We start from the raw sequence: 20,313 nt of genomic DNA on the forward strand, positions 1-20,313 counted from the left end.
CGAGCCTGCAGCAGACGTGGACATTACCCCTCCATAAATCTTCGTCCGCAAAGCCAAGCCAAAGAGGAAAGCAAAATCTGCTCAACGCCCCGGCGTGCGATGACGTCATCTCACGCCAGGGATTGCCGGCCTCGACCCCAGTCCAATCTCCGGCGTTGAGATCAGGCAGCAACATTGCAGGCACTTCCCATTAAAGGGAGAACAGACCAAACGCAGGGGATCAGCCTGTGATGTGAAAGCGTTCCTTTCCCGGGACACTGGACGGCCGATTTACTGGGATGCAAGTGGGCTATAATGAATTGCAAACGTGGGTCGGACCTTCTAAGACTTTGCAGGGACAATACAATTATTGGGATGCGTTGACCAGTCCTTTCAATTAAGGTGGAATGAGTTACATGGGGTGTGGGGTGGGGGGGGGGGGGGGGGGAGTTTCGAAAGCTATCCGCTGTATCAAATCTGCTGATTCCCGACGACTCTTGGCCTCATTCACTTAGGTCACCAGCAGCAAACAATGATGTTAAGTGACCGCCGCAGCTGTCTGCACCACACGTTTAAAGGACACGGGGCACATTGATCTCAGCCACCTGCTGCAATCCTCGATTTCTCTCTCTCTTTACAAATGACCGGATTGCAGATGAACTCTCCCTCTATTTAAATCAACCACTGTTTTAGAAACGGCTGCCAACACTTCCAGTGTGGTTAAATCTCCCAGTCGCTCTGCTTGCATTGGAATGGTTTTGGAAAGGGTTGAAATCGAATGTGTCCGCCCGATGAGTTTCACTGACGTCAGGACTCGGACCGGGGCTTGTGGATGTATATATATAGAAATCGACCCTCTGTCCGGTTCGCGGCGACCACTGGCTCTGCCGGCCGCCCTGTGATTTGGTCGGTCGGTCGGTCGGCCGGCAGGCACCGCCGAGCGCCCGGAGCACGTCGGGGCAACTGCGGAGGGGAGTAAAGTTCAGCGCCTGCCGCTGGCGACTCGCTTCAACTCACTTCTCGTTTCTTTGTTATTCGGATTGAAAGGACGATGAAAGAACCGCGCCGTTTGCATTCGGCTTTCGAGGAGCCGCAGCGGTGATCATGTAAGTTGGCAGGCACCGATTTGTCGGCGTGAATATTTTGGTTTAAATTTGTTTCGGCCCGATCAGGCTGGGGAGCTGGATCTCAGGCACAAAGCGCCGGCCAGCCTGGCGAGCGCGTTGCTCCGGAGTGTTTATGCCGGCTCCACTGACTCTTCTTCCCCCCACCCCCCTCACTCGTTTAGGTCGGTTCGTATCGTGGCTCTGGGAAACGAGAAGGGGGGCTTTGAAGAAACCCCGCAGCAGCCGGATCTGATCACCGCCTATTTCGGCAGACGGGCAATCATTCGGCACATGGAGGAGAGGCGACTGCTGGGCTTTGCCGCCCCCGTGACATGCCCTGCCTTCGTCGAGTACCAAGCCTGTGTCTTCGGCAGAGTCAGGGGGCTGATTCACGACTGTGCAAGTTGGGTAAGGGAGCAGCGGGTACCGAACGGGACTCCGTTTCGGGCCATCCGAGCGCTGTGCCGGACGGCACAGGCGTCCGCTTCAAGCACTGCTGGACATCCCATCCCACCGCCTCAGTTCAGTAGTCTGCTATAGGAAGTCCAGTTGGCCTGAGGGCGAATAGTTTTAAAGTTTGCAATTTCAAACTATGATTTTTAAAAAAATTAGAGTTGTTCAATGTGTGGACAGTAAACGTTGCCTTATTTTGGGCACATTTGTTTTCCATTTCTCCAACGTTGTGGAATTTCAATCTGTTCCCCACACGGTCTTAATGTCGCAAGTGTCAAACTACAAGAAATGGAAGTAGGAGTTTATTCTTCGTGCGTTTCCCACCTTCCTTGAGTACCCCATTCTCTTTGAAATCAGTGATCTCCTCTGTCACTTATGGTCCAGGCGTCCACGCGCTCTTCGGTAGAGAATTCAAAGGTTCCCTACCCTTTGGGAGAAAAATAAATCTCGTCTCAGACTGAAGGACACCTTTGTCAGAGGAATTATCAACTCCACATCTGTCCAGTCAAGCCAATTAAGAAGTTTGCATCTCTCATTCTTCTAAACTTTGCAGACGCAGTCTTGCATACGTTTTCGTTATTTTGTAACATAAATCAGAAACATTTTTTTCAGGGAAAGAAAACAGTTATTTTCTACCTTATCTAGTTTTCTTTCAAGGTCTTAAAATTCAATATCTCTCAACAACTGCAACTCTAGAAACTCCCCCCCTAACTATTCAGTTGACTTCAAGAGATGCCTTTTTCCAGCACTCCATCTCCCCCTCCTATTAAGTAACATGAAAGGAGAAGGCCAGGGCGAACAGCATTCCTTTTAAAGATTCATTGAAAAAAACCATGCTTCAGATCCTAAATTTACATGTGAACAACACCAGGGAAAATAAATGTTTGCCTTTATGATCTATGTTACAGAAGAATATTTTGTTTCTGTTAATGGCGTTTTAAAAAAATGGCTTCCAGAGATTGAAGTGAAGTCTTGTGCATTTGGAAAGGAATGGCCTGATTCGGGATCGTCCGCATGGTTTTGAGCAGAGCAAGTCTTGTCCTACAAACTTGACTGAGTTTTTTGAGGAGGTGGCAGTGGAGGTTGTCTACATGTTCTTTAGCAAGGTATTTGATAAGATCCAGAAGGGGTGCACGATATTCGTGATGAATTTATAGCTTGAATTCCGAATTGGGTTGCGCATAGAAGACAGAGGATAGTTGTGGAAGAATGTTATTTTGACTGGACGTTCGTGATGAGTGATGTTCTGCAGGATGGATGCAGGGACACCTGTTCTTTGTGATGTTAATAAATGACTTGAATGAGAATATAGATAAGATTGCAGATGTCACAAAGATAGATGGGTTTGTGGACTGTGTAGACAGCTATAAATATATAGCATAACATAACATAACATAACAATTACAGCACGGAAACAGGCCATTAGGCCCTTCTAGTCCGCACCGAACCAAACACCCCTTTCTAATCCCACCTCCCTGCACAATGCCCATAACCCTCCATCTTCTTCTCATCCATATACCTGTCCAACATTTTCTTAAATAATACAATTGACTCCGCCGCCACTATTTCTCCCGGAAGATCATTCCACACAGCTACCACTCTCTGAGTAAAGAAGTTCCCCCTCATGTTACCTCTAAACCTCTGCCCCTTAATTCTTAAGGATATATTCTTAAGAATATAGATCATTTACAGAAAAAGAGCAGATGGAGTTTAATCCATACAATGGTGAGCTGCTCCATTTTAGAGGTCAATTGTAAGGAGGAAGTATATAGTTAATGACAGGACCATTAAGAATATGGGATCTAGTCGTCCAAGTCCATAGCTCTCTGAAAATGGCCATGCATGCTGATAGGCAAAAAAAGCATGCTTCCCTTCATTGGTGGGGGCACTGAGTAAAAACATTAAGCAGCAGCTATATCAAGCTTTGGTTGGGCGGCACTTCAAGAATTGTGTACAATTCTGGCTGCATTATTCTAGGAAAGATGTGGAGATGTGGCAGAATGCTGCCTGGATTAAAGGGAAAGGAGAGATTGGCCAAACAGGCTGTTTTCTCTGGAGCGTTGGAGGCTGAAGGGAGACGATAGAAGTTTATGGATAAGGAAGATGGTCAGAAACTTTGTCCCAGGTAAAAGTGTTAATTACTAGAGGTCATGTATTCCTAATAGCCTGAATATGCCTGAGATTGTCTGATCTCGGAAGCTCAGCAGACACCGGTCTGGTCAATATCGCCTCGGAACACCAGGTGCTATATGTTTCTGTGAGGGGAGCTGGACAATTCTCTCTCTGCCTTACGGTGGACAAAGTTAAAGAATTTCATGTATGCTACATTCTAAATGTAGTATTACGTGACAATAATGGAATCTTAACTTTTTTTTACCTTTATGGTGCGGGGGGGGGGGGGGGGATGGTGGCGGGAGTGGCGAAGTTTAAAGGAAATGTGTGGGGAATTTTTTTTTACACACACAGAGGGGTAGATATCTATTACAGGTAGTGATGGAGGCAGTTACAATTGTCTCATTTAAGAGGCTTCTAGATAGACACATGTATTTGCAGGAAATGGAGGGATATGGATCATGTGAGCAGGCAGAACAGATTTAATTTAATGTGGCATTACAAACAGCACAGACATCATGGGGTGAAGGGCCTATTCCTTTGTTGTACGTTTCTATGTCCTATGTTCTAAAATAGTTTAAATTTGTCATCTGGAATTTTCTTAAAGTTCATGAAGATAAAACTTAGCTACAAATCTATGAAAGGTAATGAGAAAAAACAGTTTTCTCATCTATATTCTTGGCTATATTTTCAACTATTTATATGACGTTTTTTTGCAGTAACTACAGTAGAGGCAACAACATAATAGGTAGGTCACTTTTTTTGGGTAGTATTTAGAACTAAATTAATCAGCAAGTACTGAACTGTTTTGAGCACCTATTGTTAGCTTGTGCTTATAAGGTCCAAGTTTGATGTAACAAATAATTGAATCATGATAGAAATTGAGTACTTCTATTATCCAATTAACAAAGCTAAGAATGGCAGTGCTTTTTTTTCTTCCAAAAGGGAGAATATACTGTATATCAGGGGCTGCCAAACTTGCTTAAGGTAAGAGCCTCAAAAGATAAAGCTCAGATGCTTGAAAGCTGCAGGACATGAACAGAATTCACACATACGTTTTTATTGTTACATACACATTTTGTTACCAAACTTTTATATAAATTTTAAGAAATGCATATTAAATGCAATATTTATTCATGCATGCAGTTTTTAAACTGTTAATTTGTATTAGTTTCAGTCATCACAGACACAAATAGGTTAAAAAAAAAAGGTAAACCAAAATATTAGAGATATTTTAATCAGACTTCCACCTTACAAAATTAGTGTTATTAGTCGGGCATGCGAGAGACCAGCAGCATGAGTTGGGCAGGCAAGAGACTGTCAGCGTGAGTTGGGCGGGCAAGGAATATTTATAGAATATTCGAATTTTCCACGAGCCGCATGTGGCTTGCGAGCCGTGGTTTGGCCACCCCTGCTGTATATATTAAAGGCAATGGAACATTACTATCCAAACCACTGCTATGTTCCTATTGGGTTCTGCTTAATGAGTGCTCAGGATGATGAATGGCACAGAATTTTGATCACAACCTCTTTCTTGGCCATAGCTGAGTAAAGCATTACATGGGGAAAAAATAATAATTTCAGTGGAAACAAAGGGAAAATGCAGTGTTCTAAAGTAGTATTCAGAGGTGAATATAAACAAGAGAAATGTGTGGATTGAGGCTTCAGAAGAGACACTTCCAAAAATTAGGCTTTGGTGGCATCTTTTTGTTATGAAAGATGGATTGAGAATTTCTCTCATCATTTAGAAAAATTACTAACAGTTAAAGAAAATACTTTGAATGGAGCATACTAAAGCAATGAGCTTTTCTGCTGAAGGGATGAAGATTACATGGTATGATAAATTTTAATTTTACTATCCTTGTCTTATACAAGTCTCAGAACTGTTAACTCCCATGAGAAAGATAAGGGATTCCCAGGATCCATCAAAATTGGTGAGGTGACAAATACATCTTCACCTTCTTTAAGCTGCAAAGTTGTGTTCTCATCTGCATGGTTAGTAATTAATGGAAAGGGCAATCTAAAGTAGGCCTTTATCACAAATGATTTCACAACTAAGGTTTGGCATCTTGGATCATATTATTTCAAATGCAGAAAGAGATTTATTCAAAAAAGCTTACAATAATTTTGTGACATCATTTCATTTAATGTTAGTTTAACAGTCAAAAATTGATGTTCCTGAATGACTGAAACTTCAGAATTTATTGTCATGAACATGTCACTAAAATGATTTGTTTTGTGGCAGCATCACATGTGCGAAATTGCTATAATTTCCATTTTTTTTAATGGAAAAGATAATGAGAAATTTTTTCTCTATATTCTTGCTATATTTTTTAGTATTCATATGAAGATCTTTTGCTTTAACTACAGTAGATGCAACACAACATAATATCTAGGTCACTTTTCTTGGGTCTTACATATTTAGAATTAAATTAATCAGAAAGTACTGATGATCACTTGTGCTTATAAAGGGAAATTTTCATGTTTAAAAATAATCAAATTATGTCTAAGTGGGAGGGGGGAGGAATACGTTCCAGTTCACCTATCGTTTACGGCAGATGCTGTCTCACTGACTCTGCACAAAGCCCTGAAACAATTGGATAGCAAAGATGCATTCATCAGGATCAACTGCAGTTCAGGATTTAACACTTGCATCCCCTCAAAACTGATGACCAAGCTCCAAGAACTGGGACCCAGCAATCCCACTGTGGAATTGGACCCAGCAATCCCACTGTGGAATTGGACCCAGCAATCCCACTGTGGAATTGGACCCAGCAATCCCACTGTGGAATTGGACCCAGCAATCCCACTGTGGAATTGGACCCAGCAATCCCACTGTGGAATTGGACCCAGCAATCCCACTGTGGAATTGGACCCAGCAATCCCACTGTGGAATTGGACCCAGCAATCCCACTGTGGAATTGGACCCAGCAATCCCACTGTGGAATTGGACCCAGCAATCCCACTGTGGAATTGGACCCAGCAATCCCACTGTGGAATTGGACCCAGCAATCCCACTGTGGAATTGGACCCAGCAATCCCACTGTGGAATTGGACCCAGCAATCCCACTGTGGAATTGGACCCAGCAATCCCACTGTGGAATTGGACCCAGCAATCCCACTGTGGAATTGGACCCAGCAATCCCACTGTGGAATTGGACCCAGCAATCCCACTGTGGAATTGGACCCAGCAATCCCACTGTGGAATTGGACCCAGCAATCCCACTGTGGAATTGGACCCAGCAATCCCACTGTGGAATTGGACCCAGCAATCCCACTGTGGAATTGGACCCAGCAATCCCACTGTGGAATTGGACCCAGCAATCCCACTGTGGAATTGGACCCAGCAATCCCACTGTGGAATTGGACCCAGCAATCCCACTGTGGAATTGGACCCAGCAATCCCACTGTGGAATTGGACCCAGCAATCCCACTGTGGAATTGGACCCAGCAATCCCACTGTGGAATTGGACCCAGCAATCCCACTGTGGAATTGGACCCAGCAATCCCACTGTGGAATTGGACCCAGCAATCCCACTGTGGAATTGGACCCAGCAATCCCACTGTGGAATTGGACCCAGCAATCCCACTGTGGAATTGGACCCAGCAATCCCACTGTGGAATTGGACCCAGCAATCCCACTGTGGAATTGGACCCAGCAATCCCACTGTGGAATTGGACCCAGCAATCCCACTGTGGAATTGGACCCAGCAATCCCACTGTGGAATTGGACCCAGCAATCCCACTGTGGAATTGGACCCAGCAATCCCACTGTGGAATTGGACCCAGCAATCCCACTGTGGAATTGGACCCAGCAATCCCACTGTGGAATTGGACCCAGCAATCCCACTGTGGAATTGGACCCAGCAATCCCACTGTGGAATTGGACCCAGCAATCCCACTGTGGAATTGGACCCAGCAATCCCACTGTGGAATTGGACCCAGCAATCCCACTGTGGAATTGGACCCAGCAATCCCACTGTGGAATTGGACCCAGCAATCCCACTGTGGAATTGGACCCAGCAATCCCACTGTGGAATTGGACCCAGCAATCCCACTGTGGAATTGGACCCAGCAATCCCACTGTGGAATTGGACCCAGCAATCCCACTGTGGAATTGGACCCAGCAATCCCACTGTGGAATTGGACCCAGCAATCCCACTGTGGAATTGGACCCAGCAATCCCACTGTGGAATTGGACCCAGCAATCCCACTGTGGAATTGGACCCAGCAATCCCACTGTGGAATTGGACCCAGCAATCCCACTGTGGAATTGGACCCAGCAATCCCACTGTGGAATTGGACCCAGCAATCCCACTGTGGAATTGGACCCAGCAATCCCACTGTGGAATTGGACCCAGCAATCCCACTGTGGAATTGGACCCAGCAATCCCACTGTGGAATTGGACCCAGCAATCCCACTGTGGAATTGGACCCAGCAATCCCACTGTGGAATTGGACCCAGCAATCCCACTGTGGAATTGGACCCAGCAATCCCACTGTGGAATTGGACCCAGCAATCCCACTGTGGAATTGGACCCAGCAATCCCACTGTGGAATTGGACCCAGCAATCCCACTGTGGAATTGGACCCAGCAATCCCACTGTGGAATTGGACCCAGCAATCCCACTGTGGAATTGGACCCAGCAATCCCACTGTGGAATTGGACCCAGCAATCCCACTGTGGAATTGGACCCAGCAATCCCACTGTGGAATTGGACCCAGCAATCCCACTGTGGAATTGGACCCAGCAATCCCACTGTGGAATTGGACCCAGCAATCCCACTGTGGAATTGGACCCAGCAATCCCACTGTGGAATTGGACCCAGCAATCCCACTGTGGAATTGGACCCAGCAATCCCACTGTGGAATTGGACCCAGCAATCCCACTGTGGAATTGGACCCAGCAATCCCACTGTGGAATTGGACCCAGCAATCCCACTGTGGAATTGGACCCAGCAATCCCACTGTGGAATTGGACCCAGCAATCCCACTGTGGAATTGGACCCAGCAATCCCACTGTGGAATTGGACCCAGCAATCCCACTGTGGAATTGGACCCAGCAATCCCACTGTGGAATTGGACCCAGCAATCCCACTGTGGAATTGGACCCAGCAATCCCACTGTGGAATTGGACCCAGCAATCCCACTGTGGAATTGGACCCAGCAATCCCACTGTGGAATTGGACCCAGCAATCCCACTGTGGAATTGGACCCAGCAATCCCACTGTGGAATTGGACCCAGCAATCCCACTGTGGAATTGGACCCAGCAATCCCACTGTGGAATTGGACCCAGCAATCCCACTGTGGAATTGGACCCAGCAATCCCACTGTGGAATTGGACCCAGCAATCCCACTGTGGAATTGGACCCAGCAATCCCACTGTGGAATTGGACCCAGCAATCCCACTGTGGAATTGGACCCAGCAATCCCACTGTGGAATTGGACCCAGCAATCCCACTGTGGAATTGGACCCAGCAATCCCACTGTGGAATTGGACCCAGCAATCCCACTGTGGAATTGGACCCAGCAATCCCACTGTGGAATTGGACCCAGCAATCCCACTGTGGAATTGGACCCAGCAATCCCACTGTGGAATTGGACCCAGCAATCCCACTGTGGAATTGGACCCAGCAATCCCACTGTGGAATTGGACCCAGCAATCCCACTGTGGAATTGGACCCAGCAATCCCACTGTGGAATTGGACCCAGCAATCCCACTGTGGAATTGGACCCAGCAATCCCACTGTGGAATTGGACCCAGCAATCCCACTGTGGAATTGGACCCAGCAATCCCACTGTGGAATTGGACCCAGCAATCCCACTGTGGAATTGGACCCAGCAATCCCACTGTGGAATTGGACCCAGCAATCCCACTGTGGAATTGGACCCAGCAATCCCACTGTGGAATTGGACCCAGCAATCCCACTGTGGAATTGGACCCAGCAATCCCACTGTGGAATTGGACCCAGCAATCCCACTGTGGAATTGGACCCAGCAATCCCACTGTGGAATTGGACCCAGCAATCCCACTGTGGAATTGGACCCAGCAATCCCACTGTGGAATTGGACCCAGCAATCCCACTGTGGAATTGGACCCAGCAATCCCACTGTGGAATTGGACCCAGCAATCCCACTGTGGAATTGGACCCAGCAATCCCACTGTGGAATTGGACCCAGCAATCCCACTGTGGAATTGGACCCAGCAATCCCACTGTGGAATTGGACCCAGCAATCCCACTGTGGAATTGGACCCAGCAATCCCACTGTGGAATTGGACCCAGCAATCCCACTGTGGAATTGGACCCAGCAATCCCACTGTGGAATTGGACCCAGCAATCCCACTGTGGAATTGGACCCAGCAATCCCACTGTGGATTTGGACCCAGCAATCCCACTGTGGATTTGGACCCAGCAATCCCACTGTGGATTTGGACCCAGCAATCCCACTGTGGATTTGGACCCAGCAATCCCACTGTGGATTTGGACCCAGCAATCCCACTGTGGATTTGGACCCAGCAATCCCACTGTGGATTTGGACCCAGCAATCCCACTGTGGATTTGGACCCAGCAATCCCACTGTGGATTTGGACCCAGCAATCCCACTGTGGATTTGGACCCAGCAATCCCACTGTGGATTTGGACCCAGCAATCCCACTGTGGATTTGGACCCAGCAATCCCACTGTGGATTTGGACCCAGCAATCCCACTGTGGATTTGGACCCAGCAATCCCACTGTGGATTTGGACCCAGCAATCCCACTGTGGATTTGGACCCAGCAATCCCACTGTGGATTTGGACCCAGCAATCCCACTGTGGATTTGGACCCAGCAATCCCACTGTGGATTTGGACCCAGCAATCCCACTGTGGATTTGGACCCAGCAATCCCACTGTGGATTTGGACCCAGCAATCCCACTGTGGATTTGGACCCAGCAATCCCACTGTGGATTTGGACCCAGCAATCCCACTGTGGATTTGGACCCAGCAATCCCACTGTGGATTTGGACCCAGCAATCCCACTGTGGATTTGGACCCAGCAATCCCACTGTGGATTTGGACCCAGCAATCCCACTGTGGATTTGGACCCAGCAATCCCACTGTGGATTTGGACCCAGCAATCCCACTGTGGATTTGGACCCAGCAATCCCACTGTGGATTTGGACCCAGCAATCCCACTGTGGATTTGGACCCAGCAATCCCACTGTGGATTTGGACCCAGCAATCCCACTGTGGATTTGGACCCAGCAATCCCACTGTGGATTTGGACCCAGCAATCCCACTGTGGATTTGGACCCAGCAATCCCACTGTGGATTTGGACCCAGCAATCCCACTGTGGATTTGGACCCAGCAATCCCACTGTGGATTTGGACCCAGCAATCCCACTGTGGATTTGGACCCAGCAATCCCACTGTGGATTTGGACCCAGCAATCCCACTGTGGATTTGGACCCAGCAATCCCACTGTGGATTTGGACCCAGCAATCCCACTGTGGATTTGGACCCAGCAATCCCACTGTGGATTTGGACCCAGCAATCCCACTGTGGATTTGGACCCAGCAATCCCACTGTGGATTTGGACCCAGCAATCCCACTGTGGATTTGGACCCAGCAATCCCACTGTGGATTTGGACCCAGCAATCCCACTGTGGATTTGGACCCAGCAATCCCACTGTGGATTTGGACCCAGCAATCCCACTGTGGATTTGGACCCAGCAATCCCACTGTGGATTTGGACCCAGCAATCCCACTGTGGATTTGGACCCAGCAATCCCACTGTGGATTTGGACCCAGCAATCCCACTGTGGATTTGGACCCAGCAATCCCACTGTGGATTTGGACCCAGCAATCCCACTGTGGATTTGGACCCAGCAATCCCACTGTGGATTTGGACCCAGCAATCCCACTGTGGATTTGGACCCAGCAATCCCACTGTGGATTTGGACCCAGCAATCCCACTGTGGATTTGGACCCAGCAATCCCACTGTGGATTTGGACCCAGCAATCCCACTGTGGATTTGGACCCAGCAATCCCACTGTGGATTTGGACCCAGCAATCCCACTGTGGATTTGGACCCAGCAATCCCACTGTGGATTTGGACCCAGCAATCCCACTGTGGATTTGGACCCAGCAATCCCACTGTGGATTTGGACCCAGCAATCCCACTGTGGATTTGGACCCAGCAATCCCACTGTGGATTTGGACCCAGCAATCCCACTGTGGATTTGGACCCAGCAATCCCACTGTGGATTTGGACCCAGCAATCCCACTGTGGATTTGGACCCAGCAATCCCACTGTGGATTTGGACCCAGCAATCCCACTGTGGATTTGGACCCAGCAATCCCACTGTGGATTTGGACCCAGCAATCCCACTGTGGATTTGGACCCAGCAATCCCACTGTGGATTTGGACCCAGCAATCCCACTGTGGATTTGGATCCTGGATTTCCTCACCTCCAAACCATAACCATTGTGATTACCAAGACATCTCCATCGGTGCCAGAGCCCCCTGCTCTACTCGACTTACACCTACAACTGTGTGGCTCAGTACAACAATAACACCATCTACAAATTTGCCGATAATATCACGGTAGTATAAAGAAAGGTGATGAGTCAGTATAGAGGTGGGAGATTGAAAACTTGACTGAATGGTGCATCAACAACGACCTTGCACTCTTCACAAAATGTAAGGAACTGATTCCTGACTTCATGAAGGGAAAACCAGAGGTATACAATCCAGTGATCATTGGCGGATTAAAAGGTGTTTAAAATTTAGACTTGAAGCACTGTAACAGAGCCATTTCAGCCCACGGGTCTGTGCCACCCAATTTATTTGCAATGCCGGTACGTTTTGAACAATAGGAGTAAACCAGAGCCCCTTGGGAAAACCCATGCAGACATTGGGAGAATGTACAAACTCCTCATAGACAACGTGGAATTCAAACCCTGGTCCTAATCACTGACACTGTAAAAGCATTGTGCTAACCGGTACGCCAACCATGCTGCCCTAAATTCTCGGGAGTCACTATCTCAGAGGATCTGAGCATTGTGAAGAAAGCAAATCAGTGCCTCTACTTTCTCAGGAGTATGTGGAGATTTGGTATGACATCAGAAACCCTGGCAAATTTCTACAGAGGTGTGGTGGAAAGTGTACTAACTGGCTGCATCATGGTCTGGTATGGGAACACCAATACCCCTGAGTGTAAAGCTCTCCAAAGGTAGTAGACACAGCCCAGGACATCAATGACAAAACCCTCACCACTATCAAGAATATCTACAGGTAACGCTTCTGTCAGAGAGCAGCAGCGATAATCAAGGATCCACACCACTCAGCACACCTTCTGTTCTCGTTGCTACCATCAGGAAAGAGGTGTCGGTGCCACAAGACATGCCACCAGGTTCAGGAACAGCTACTACCCCTCCACCATCAGACTCCTCAATGACAAACTCAATTAGGGACTCATTTAAGGACTCTTACTTGTGCACTTCATTGATTTAAAAAAAAAATTCTCTCTAATGCACAGTTTGTTTACATTTGTTATCAGTTTACTGTTCTTTATATATTTACATGTGTAGTTGTGTACAGTTTTTTTTACACTATCAGTAAGTGATAATTCTGCCTCGCTCACAGGAAAAAGAATCTCAGGGTTGTATGTGATGTCATGTATGAACTCTGACAATCAATCTGAAAATGATGCAGAGTCACTTTCTTTGTCCTTTCAGAAATCTGATGGCAGAGGAGAAGAAGCTGTTATAGACCATGACTTCAGTAAAACCTTTCAGCTCCCTAATACTACCTTAATGTTCAAATTTTGACTCCAGTCTGGATAAGTGTTAGATGCCAGGATTCTGAAAATAAACCATTCATATTTCTACCCCACCCCCCAAAGTTTTAATGATATATACGGTACATACCTGATGCATCATACACAGTAGATCTGATGTCAATGAATAATGCAAGTTAGAGAGCAGGTCAGAATTTCAGTAAGAATGTGAAGATAAACAAAATGCTTAAGTTTGCCATAGCAGAATATAAATTAAGAACTTTATTGACATGATTATATGGGAGAGTACTTGATAAGGATGATGAGATTAGAATTTATTGTTATACACGTGAAGATATAGATACACTAAAATTCTTGCCCACAGCAAGTACATAGTACATAAGATAAACTAATAAACAACAAGTATAAGTTAAATTATCAGACAAAATAAGAAAAGATGATAAATATGAAAGAATAAGTGAATATTCCCAGTTGCCCACTCAATGTACCCATGACGATCCTCGAGGTGGTGGATGTCAGGCTTCTGTACCTTTGGCCTGAATGAGAAGAAAGTGTGACCAAAGTGATGGGGTCCTTTATGGTGTTGAGGCAGTGCCTCAAGTAGATGCCTTTAACAGACAGAAGGGCAGTGCCTATTTGTTTCTTTTTTTTTTTTTGCAGGCTTCTGCATTCCTGGACACTTGAGTTTCCAAATCAAGCCTCTACACTCACTTCTGTCCCCTGACTCTTGAATTTCTGGCACATTACTGGTGAAGTGTTTGAAGTGCCAGTTGATGAAGTAGACAAAGACTATGTAGTCAGACAATATTCATGGCTTTTATTAGCAGAAACTTCTGGTTTCTGGTACAATAATGAAAGACAATGGGTCCATACACAGTTATACCCGAGGGGAGTGTCTTTAACGGTAGAGATAATGCACAGCCAATGTTAGTACAGCAAGGCTTGCCAGAGGGGAGACAGGCAGCTTAGCAGATTTTCACCACAGTCTCCCCGCGGCACAAGAAGGGTTAAAATCAAAAGGTAAAACTTAAGCAAGCAATACATGGATACCATATTTGGCATTGAGGATTCTCTGACAGTCAAAACACGCCAGTATCTAGCAGAGCAATCGAAATATAATGAGATGTTTTATGAATACTGCAGCCTCTCAGGTTGTTTACGAATTCTAGTTGATTTTCTAATTGGAACAGATTGCTTTGTAACCTTGGGAGCTAATGCAGGCTCCAGATCTGTAAGTTTGGGAAGATTGGACTTCTGGTCTCACTCCAGAATCACCAACGTGAGGCAGTGGAGCCTCAGCATGGCCATCTGAATGCTGACTAGGGGTCACAGGCTGGGGGAGGGGGGGTGAGCCCAACCTCTCAGGCTCACTCAGAGTAGGGGTGCAAGGAAGGGGCGAACCAGGTGGGGCCAGATCTCTTAGGGGCACAGTGTCAGTGCTCCCATCTGGGAATTTAACATGAGCATAATTGTAAGTTGAGAATTCTATTCATCAGCATGCCATCTTATCATTTTTGATTTGTAGCCTACAGATTTCTGATCAGTGACCAGGGTAAATTTTCTGCCGGCTAGAAAGTGTCTCCAGTAGCAAACAGCCTCAATGATAGCCTGGGCTTCTTTTTCAATGTTTTAGTTCAGGTCTGTGTAACATGCGGGAGAAGAATGCCACCGGTCTGCCCTTTTGATTAAGGGTTCCTGCCAAAGCACAATCTGAGGCATCAGTTTCCACTTGGAACGGGACATCCTCATCAATGGACGAGAGTGCAGCTTTCTCTTGAAAGCCTTCAAGGCCTTTGAAGAGAGAGGAAAAGATTTAGTGTCAAACAGAGGGCGTGCTTTCATAGCGTAGTCATGTACCCATTTGCAGTAGTAGGAAAATAATCCCATACACCTTTTAAGGGCTTTTGCTGAGTCTGGGAGTGGTAACTTCTTAAAGGGAGCCATTCTTTCCAGATTGGGGCTGATTTCGCCCTTGCGGACAATGTAACTCAGAATGGGTAGCTCTGTCGTGTTGAAAATACATTTGCCCCATTAAATGTAAGGTTGAGTTCTTTAGCTGTTGCTAAAAATTTTTTTAAGTTATTGTCATGCTCAGCATGTGTTTTCCCACAGATAGTGACATTATCCAGATAGGGAAACGCACCCTGTAACTCGTATGTCCTAACAATCTTATCCATTTCCCTCTGAAATACTGACACTCCATTTAAAAGGGTATCACTCCAAAAAATGCCCTTTTAAACTGGTATAACCCCACCATCAGCCTCAAAGGCCATGTAGGGTTTTTCCTTTTTTTTGGGGATTTGGTGGTAAGCTGCTTTGAGGTCGAGAGTGGAGTACACTTTGAATTGTGCTATCTGATTAATCATTTCATTGATGCGTGGCAGGGGGTAGGCATCCAGGTTGGTGTAATGGTTGATTGTCTGGCTGTAGTCAACAGCCAGTCGTTTCTTAGTGTGATTTTTCACAACTAACACCTGGGCCTGCCACGGACTCTTACTAGGTTCAATTACTCCCTCTTTAAGCAATCTCTAGGTCTCAGCTTTGATAAACTCACGATCCTCTTTGCTGTAAGAATGGCTCTTAGTGGCAATAGACCGACACTTGAGGGAAAAATCACTGTAAAGGGAGAGAGCTTTGATCTTTAATGTGGATGACTGCAGTAACTAACGTGGGGGATGGTAAGTGTGGGTAGTGGCCCATCGAAATTTAACACTACACTTTTCATCTGAGATTGAATATCCAACCCCAGTAACACAGGAACACGGAGCTCAGGCATTACAAAAAGCCAAATATCAGCAAGGCAATGTCCCAGCAAGTTTAAAGTAACTTTACACTTGTCCCATCCAGTTTTTGTAAGTTCACTACAAGCCATCGATATCTTTTGGTTCGCTGGATATCTCCACAAATTTAAGGCTTTGGCGACCTTCTCGTGGATGTAGCTGTCAGTATCCCCCAAGTCTATTAGGCAATCGAGAGTCTTACCATTTACCTCCCCCATAATGGTCGACTGTTCCAGTTCGTAACATCCCCCAAGCTTTACAGTCAATTGAGCTATCACAGGCACTTTGTGCTGATCTCACCTCGCCGTCACGTGAAGCCGATTCAGCCTGCTCATCTGAAGATTCTTCCTTTTCACAGTTGTCTTTCATTCCCATAGCCCCATGATGAATTTTATTGGTGCTTCTCTTCTTATCAGTGGGAGTACTTTTTGCCTTACACATTTTAGCGAAGTGGCCGAGTTTCCCACAATAGCTGCAGGTAGCAAACCAAGCCAGGCACTTCTGTCTGGGGTGCCAGCTCTTATCACAGAAGTAGCATTTGCCAGGTGTTCACCTTTTTCGTTCCTTCAGGGTTCTAGCACTCCTGGATGTTTCCCCTTTGGTTTCTAGCATTTCACTGGACCGCATAGCACTTCTCAGTGTTTTGGTTAGAGTGACTGCCGGATCGTAGGTTAAGGGCTCCGTCTCCAGCAGCCTCTGTCGGATGTAACTGGAGTCGATTCTGTTGACAAAAGCATCCAGCTTCAAGGCATTGCGGTGTTGTTGCACATTGGCTGCCCTGACATCACATTCATTTGCCAGTGAGTCGAGAGCCAGTGCATAGGCAGCATCATTTTCCACAGGTTTCTGGCAACTAGTCAGCAACTGGTGTCAAGCAAGCACCACGTTCCGTGGTGCCGCATAGTAAGCTGTCAAACATTCCTGGGCTATAGCCAGAGTGGTACTCCTTGCGTTATGGCAAAAGAGATCTCACCCAGCAGGGAATTCAGGTGGCCCCACTGTATTGCTTCATCGACCACATTGTTTCGAGCCACGTAGTAATCAAAACAAGCAATCCAGTGGTTGAAAATTTCTCTAGCCCTCGAGGTAGACTCGTCGATTATCAGCCGCTCTGGCTTGAGTGCTGCATCCATTTCTGCTAATAAAATTGAAGTGCCAGTTGATGAAGTAGACAAAGATGATGTGGTCAGACAATATTCATGGCTTTTATTAGCAGAAACTTCTGGTACAATAATGAAAGACAATGGGTACATACACAGTTATACCCAAGGGGAGTGTCTTTAACGGTAGAGATAATGCACAGCCAATGTTAGTACAGCAAGGCTTGCCAGAGGGGAGACAGGCAGCTTAGCAGAGATTCACCACCGTGTTAGATACTCGGATTTTGAAAATAAACCGTTCGTACTCCCCCAAAATGTTAATGATATATGCATACTTGATGCATCGTACAGTCGATTTGATGTCATTGAATAATGAAAATTAGAGAGCAGTTGACAGTTTTCAGTAATCAGTTTCATCTGCTTTTTTTTTTGTTCCTCATTAATCCCTCTCCAGTATCATTTTACAGCATCTGTTGTCCACTCCTACCTCTCATTTACTCTATACATTTCTAAAAATAAAATGCATTTGATGTCCTCTTTTATATTATTGGCAAACTTCCCTTCATATTTTTATCATTTCTTCCCATAATACTTTTATTTTGTTGCCTTTTGTTGTTTTTTTTTAAAGCTCCCCAAACCTTTGGCTTCCTGCTAATGTTTGTAATACTGTGCAGTGAACTAAGATTCACTGGTGGTGTGTTATACTAATGACTGGCTCTGCCCCTATCTACCCATATATAACCCAGGTTTACCGCCTAAACCCTGAGCCCTACTGAAGACCACTATAAGACCCTACCCTCTGTTATAAGCTAATAAAAGTGCATGTTCTCCTTCCGGTCGTGAGATCTTTTATTCATGCTACATACTGTATGCCTTCTCGTTTGCTTTTATATTTTCTTTGACTTCCTTTGTCAGCAACAATGACCTGACCCTCCCTTTACCATGCTTCTTTCCTTCTTGGGGATGCATCTTCTGAATGATTCCCAGAAACTCCTGCCATTGCTGTTCTACCATCTTTCCTGGTAGAGTCTCCTTCCAATTCAAGCTCCTCTCTTATGCTTCTGTAGTTACCTTTACTCAAGAGAAATACTGACACATCCAATTTTAGCTTCTTGCTCTCAAAAAGCAGAGTGAATTCTATCATGTGATCACAACCTTGTAATAGTTATTGTACCTTCAGCTCGCAAATCAAATCTAGTTCATTGCACTGCACCAAACCCAAATTGCCTTTTCCCGAGTGGGCTCGACAACAGTTCAAAAGTTCAAAGTTCAGATTTTTTGGCAGGGAACATGCATGACATCACGTACAACTCTGAGACTCTTTTTTCTACAGGCTGGGCAGATCAAGCCCAACCACAAGACCAGCTACATATAAGGAATGTAGAATCCTAGACAAAGGTTTAACATCTTTACATGTAATTAGGCAAGATAAGACCTTTTGCAACTCAAAATAAAAGTGAAGGAAAAACAAAATATATATTGTGTTATTCCTCCTTTCAAAGTGGCGGTGACAGGATTTAATTGCCAATAAATTTGACTCTGAAGTGTTGGGAAGCTGTTTGAGTTGCTGAAATACATGTAAAAGCAGGAGCTGAGACAGATTCAACTCCAAAATTAGAGTATATTTTGAAATGTTAAGTTATGAAATGAATCGATAGTTATGAGAGTAACTTAAGAAAAGTTGGTGTCCCTGAGCCATGGAAAGCAAATATGTTTTCTCGTCTTCAAACTCTTTTTCAGAGTAGGTTTAAGGGAGAGGGCTGATGAGTTTATTTCAAAGTTGGTACTGCTGAGCTGAAGAATGGGCAGATAAATGGGCAATCCTGAAATTTATGTTCCTTGTTCCTGGTTTGCTGACACCTTGACTTTAACAGTTCGACATTATTTTTAAATTAATCCACATCCTTCCTCTTTCCAATGTTCCAGTCCTGCAATCTTTCAAGTTCACTAAGCTCCCCCAATTCAGCTAAATTTCTGAGGATCTGTAGTGTGGGTCGAGCCCAGTAGTGCCTCTCTGATGGGTTAAAACCTGGGTGACTATGTGGATAAGATCATCACAGGTAGACAGGGTTTTAATAGGGTTGGGACATTGAGAACAGGTACATAAATCATTGAATACAGGTTTGGGACGTATGCTGAGGTTGTGTAAGACGATGGTGAGGCCAAATTTTGAGTATTGTGTGCACCAAACTACAGGAAAGATATCAATAGAGTAAAAGAGTGCAGAGAAAATTTACAAGGATCTTGCCGGGACTTGGAGAGCTGAGTGATATGAAAAGGTTGACTAGGTTAGGACTTGATTCCTTAGAGTGTTGGAGAATGAGATGAGATTTATGATTGGTAGAGATAGGGTAAATACAAGCAAGCTTTTTCCATTTAGATTGGGTGAGACAAGAACTGGAGGACATGTTTTAATGGTGAAAAGTGAATTGTTTAAGGGGAAAAGGGCAAAAGGAACTGCTCACACTAACCATCCAAGACTCATTTGTACAAAACAAAATCTATTTATTTATTTTTATAGATAAAATACGTATCCTGCATATCTATCATTAGTGTGTTCTGCACCGAGGACCAGAGAACGCTGTTTTGTCGGGTTGTACTTGTACAATCAGATGACAATGAACTTGACTTGAATTTACGAGGAACTTCTTTATTCAGAGGACGGTGAGAGGATGGAATGAACTGCAGGGGAAGGTAGTGAATGCAGGTTAGATTTTAGCATTGAAGAGAAGATTGGATAGATACAAGATTGGGAGGGGTGCAGATGGCTGTTGTCCAGGGGTCCGTCAATGGGAATGTGTAGAATAAATAGTATACCTCAGACTAGATGTACCAAAGGGCGTGCTTCTATGTTCTAGTGTCCAATGGTTCTTGGGTAATTGGTCAATAACTGAATGGGAGCAGTTAGAGAATGAGAAGATTTGCAAAATAGCCTAAAAAAAAATAGAAAAACAAATGTGGAAGCTGTGAAAGGCAGAACCAGAAGTCATTGAGGTAG

General features: G+C 45.5%; 1 protein-coding gene across 3 annotated transcripts in view; it reads left to right on the forward strand.

Moving 5' to 3' along the window:
- rhobtb3 (Rho related BTB domain containing 3) overlaps positions 1-20,313 on the forward strand; it is a 181,528-nt gene that overhangs the window by 40,552 nt on the left and 120,663 nt on the right. The window contains exons 1-2 of one of the 3 annotated variants that reach the window (XM_069891837.1): positions 585-1,085; positions 1,268-1,493. The exons of the other annotated variants lie outside the window; for them this stretch is intronic. Of the exons in view, the coding sequence (XP_069747938.1) occupies positions 1,084-1,085; positions 1,268-1,493 (228 nt within the window). The 5' untranslated portion in view covers positions 585-1,083. Of the gene's footprint in view, positions 1-584; positions 1,086-1,267; positions 1,494-20,313 lie in introns of those variants that run through there. 3 annotated transcript variants of the gene reach the window in all.

Source organism: Narcine bancroftii, chromosome 1 (assembly GCF_036971445.1).
Source record: "Narcine bancroftii isolate sNarBan1 chromosome 1, sNarBan1.hap1, whole genome shotgun sequence".
NCBI lineage: Eukaryota > Metazoa > Chordata > Chondrichthyes > Torpediniformes > Narcinidae > Narcine > Narcine bancroftii.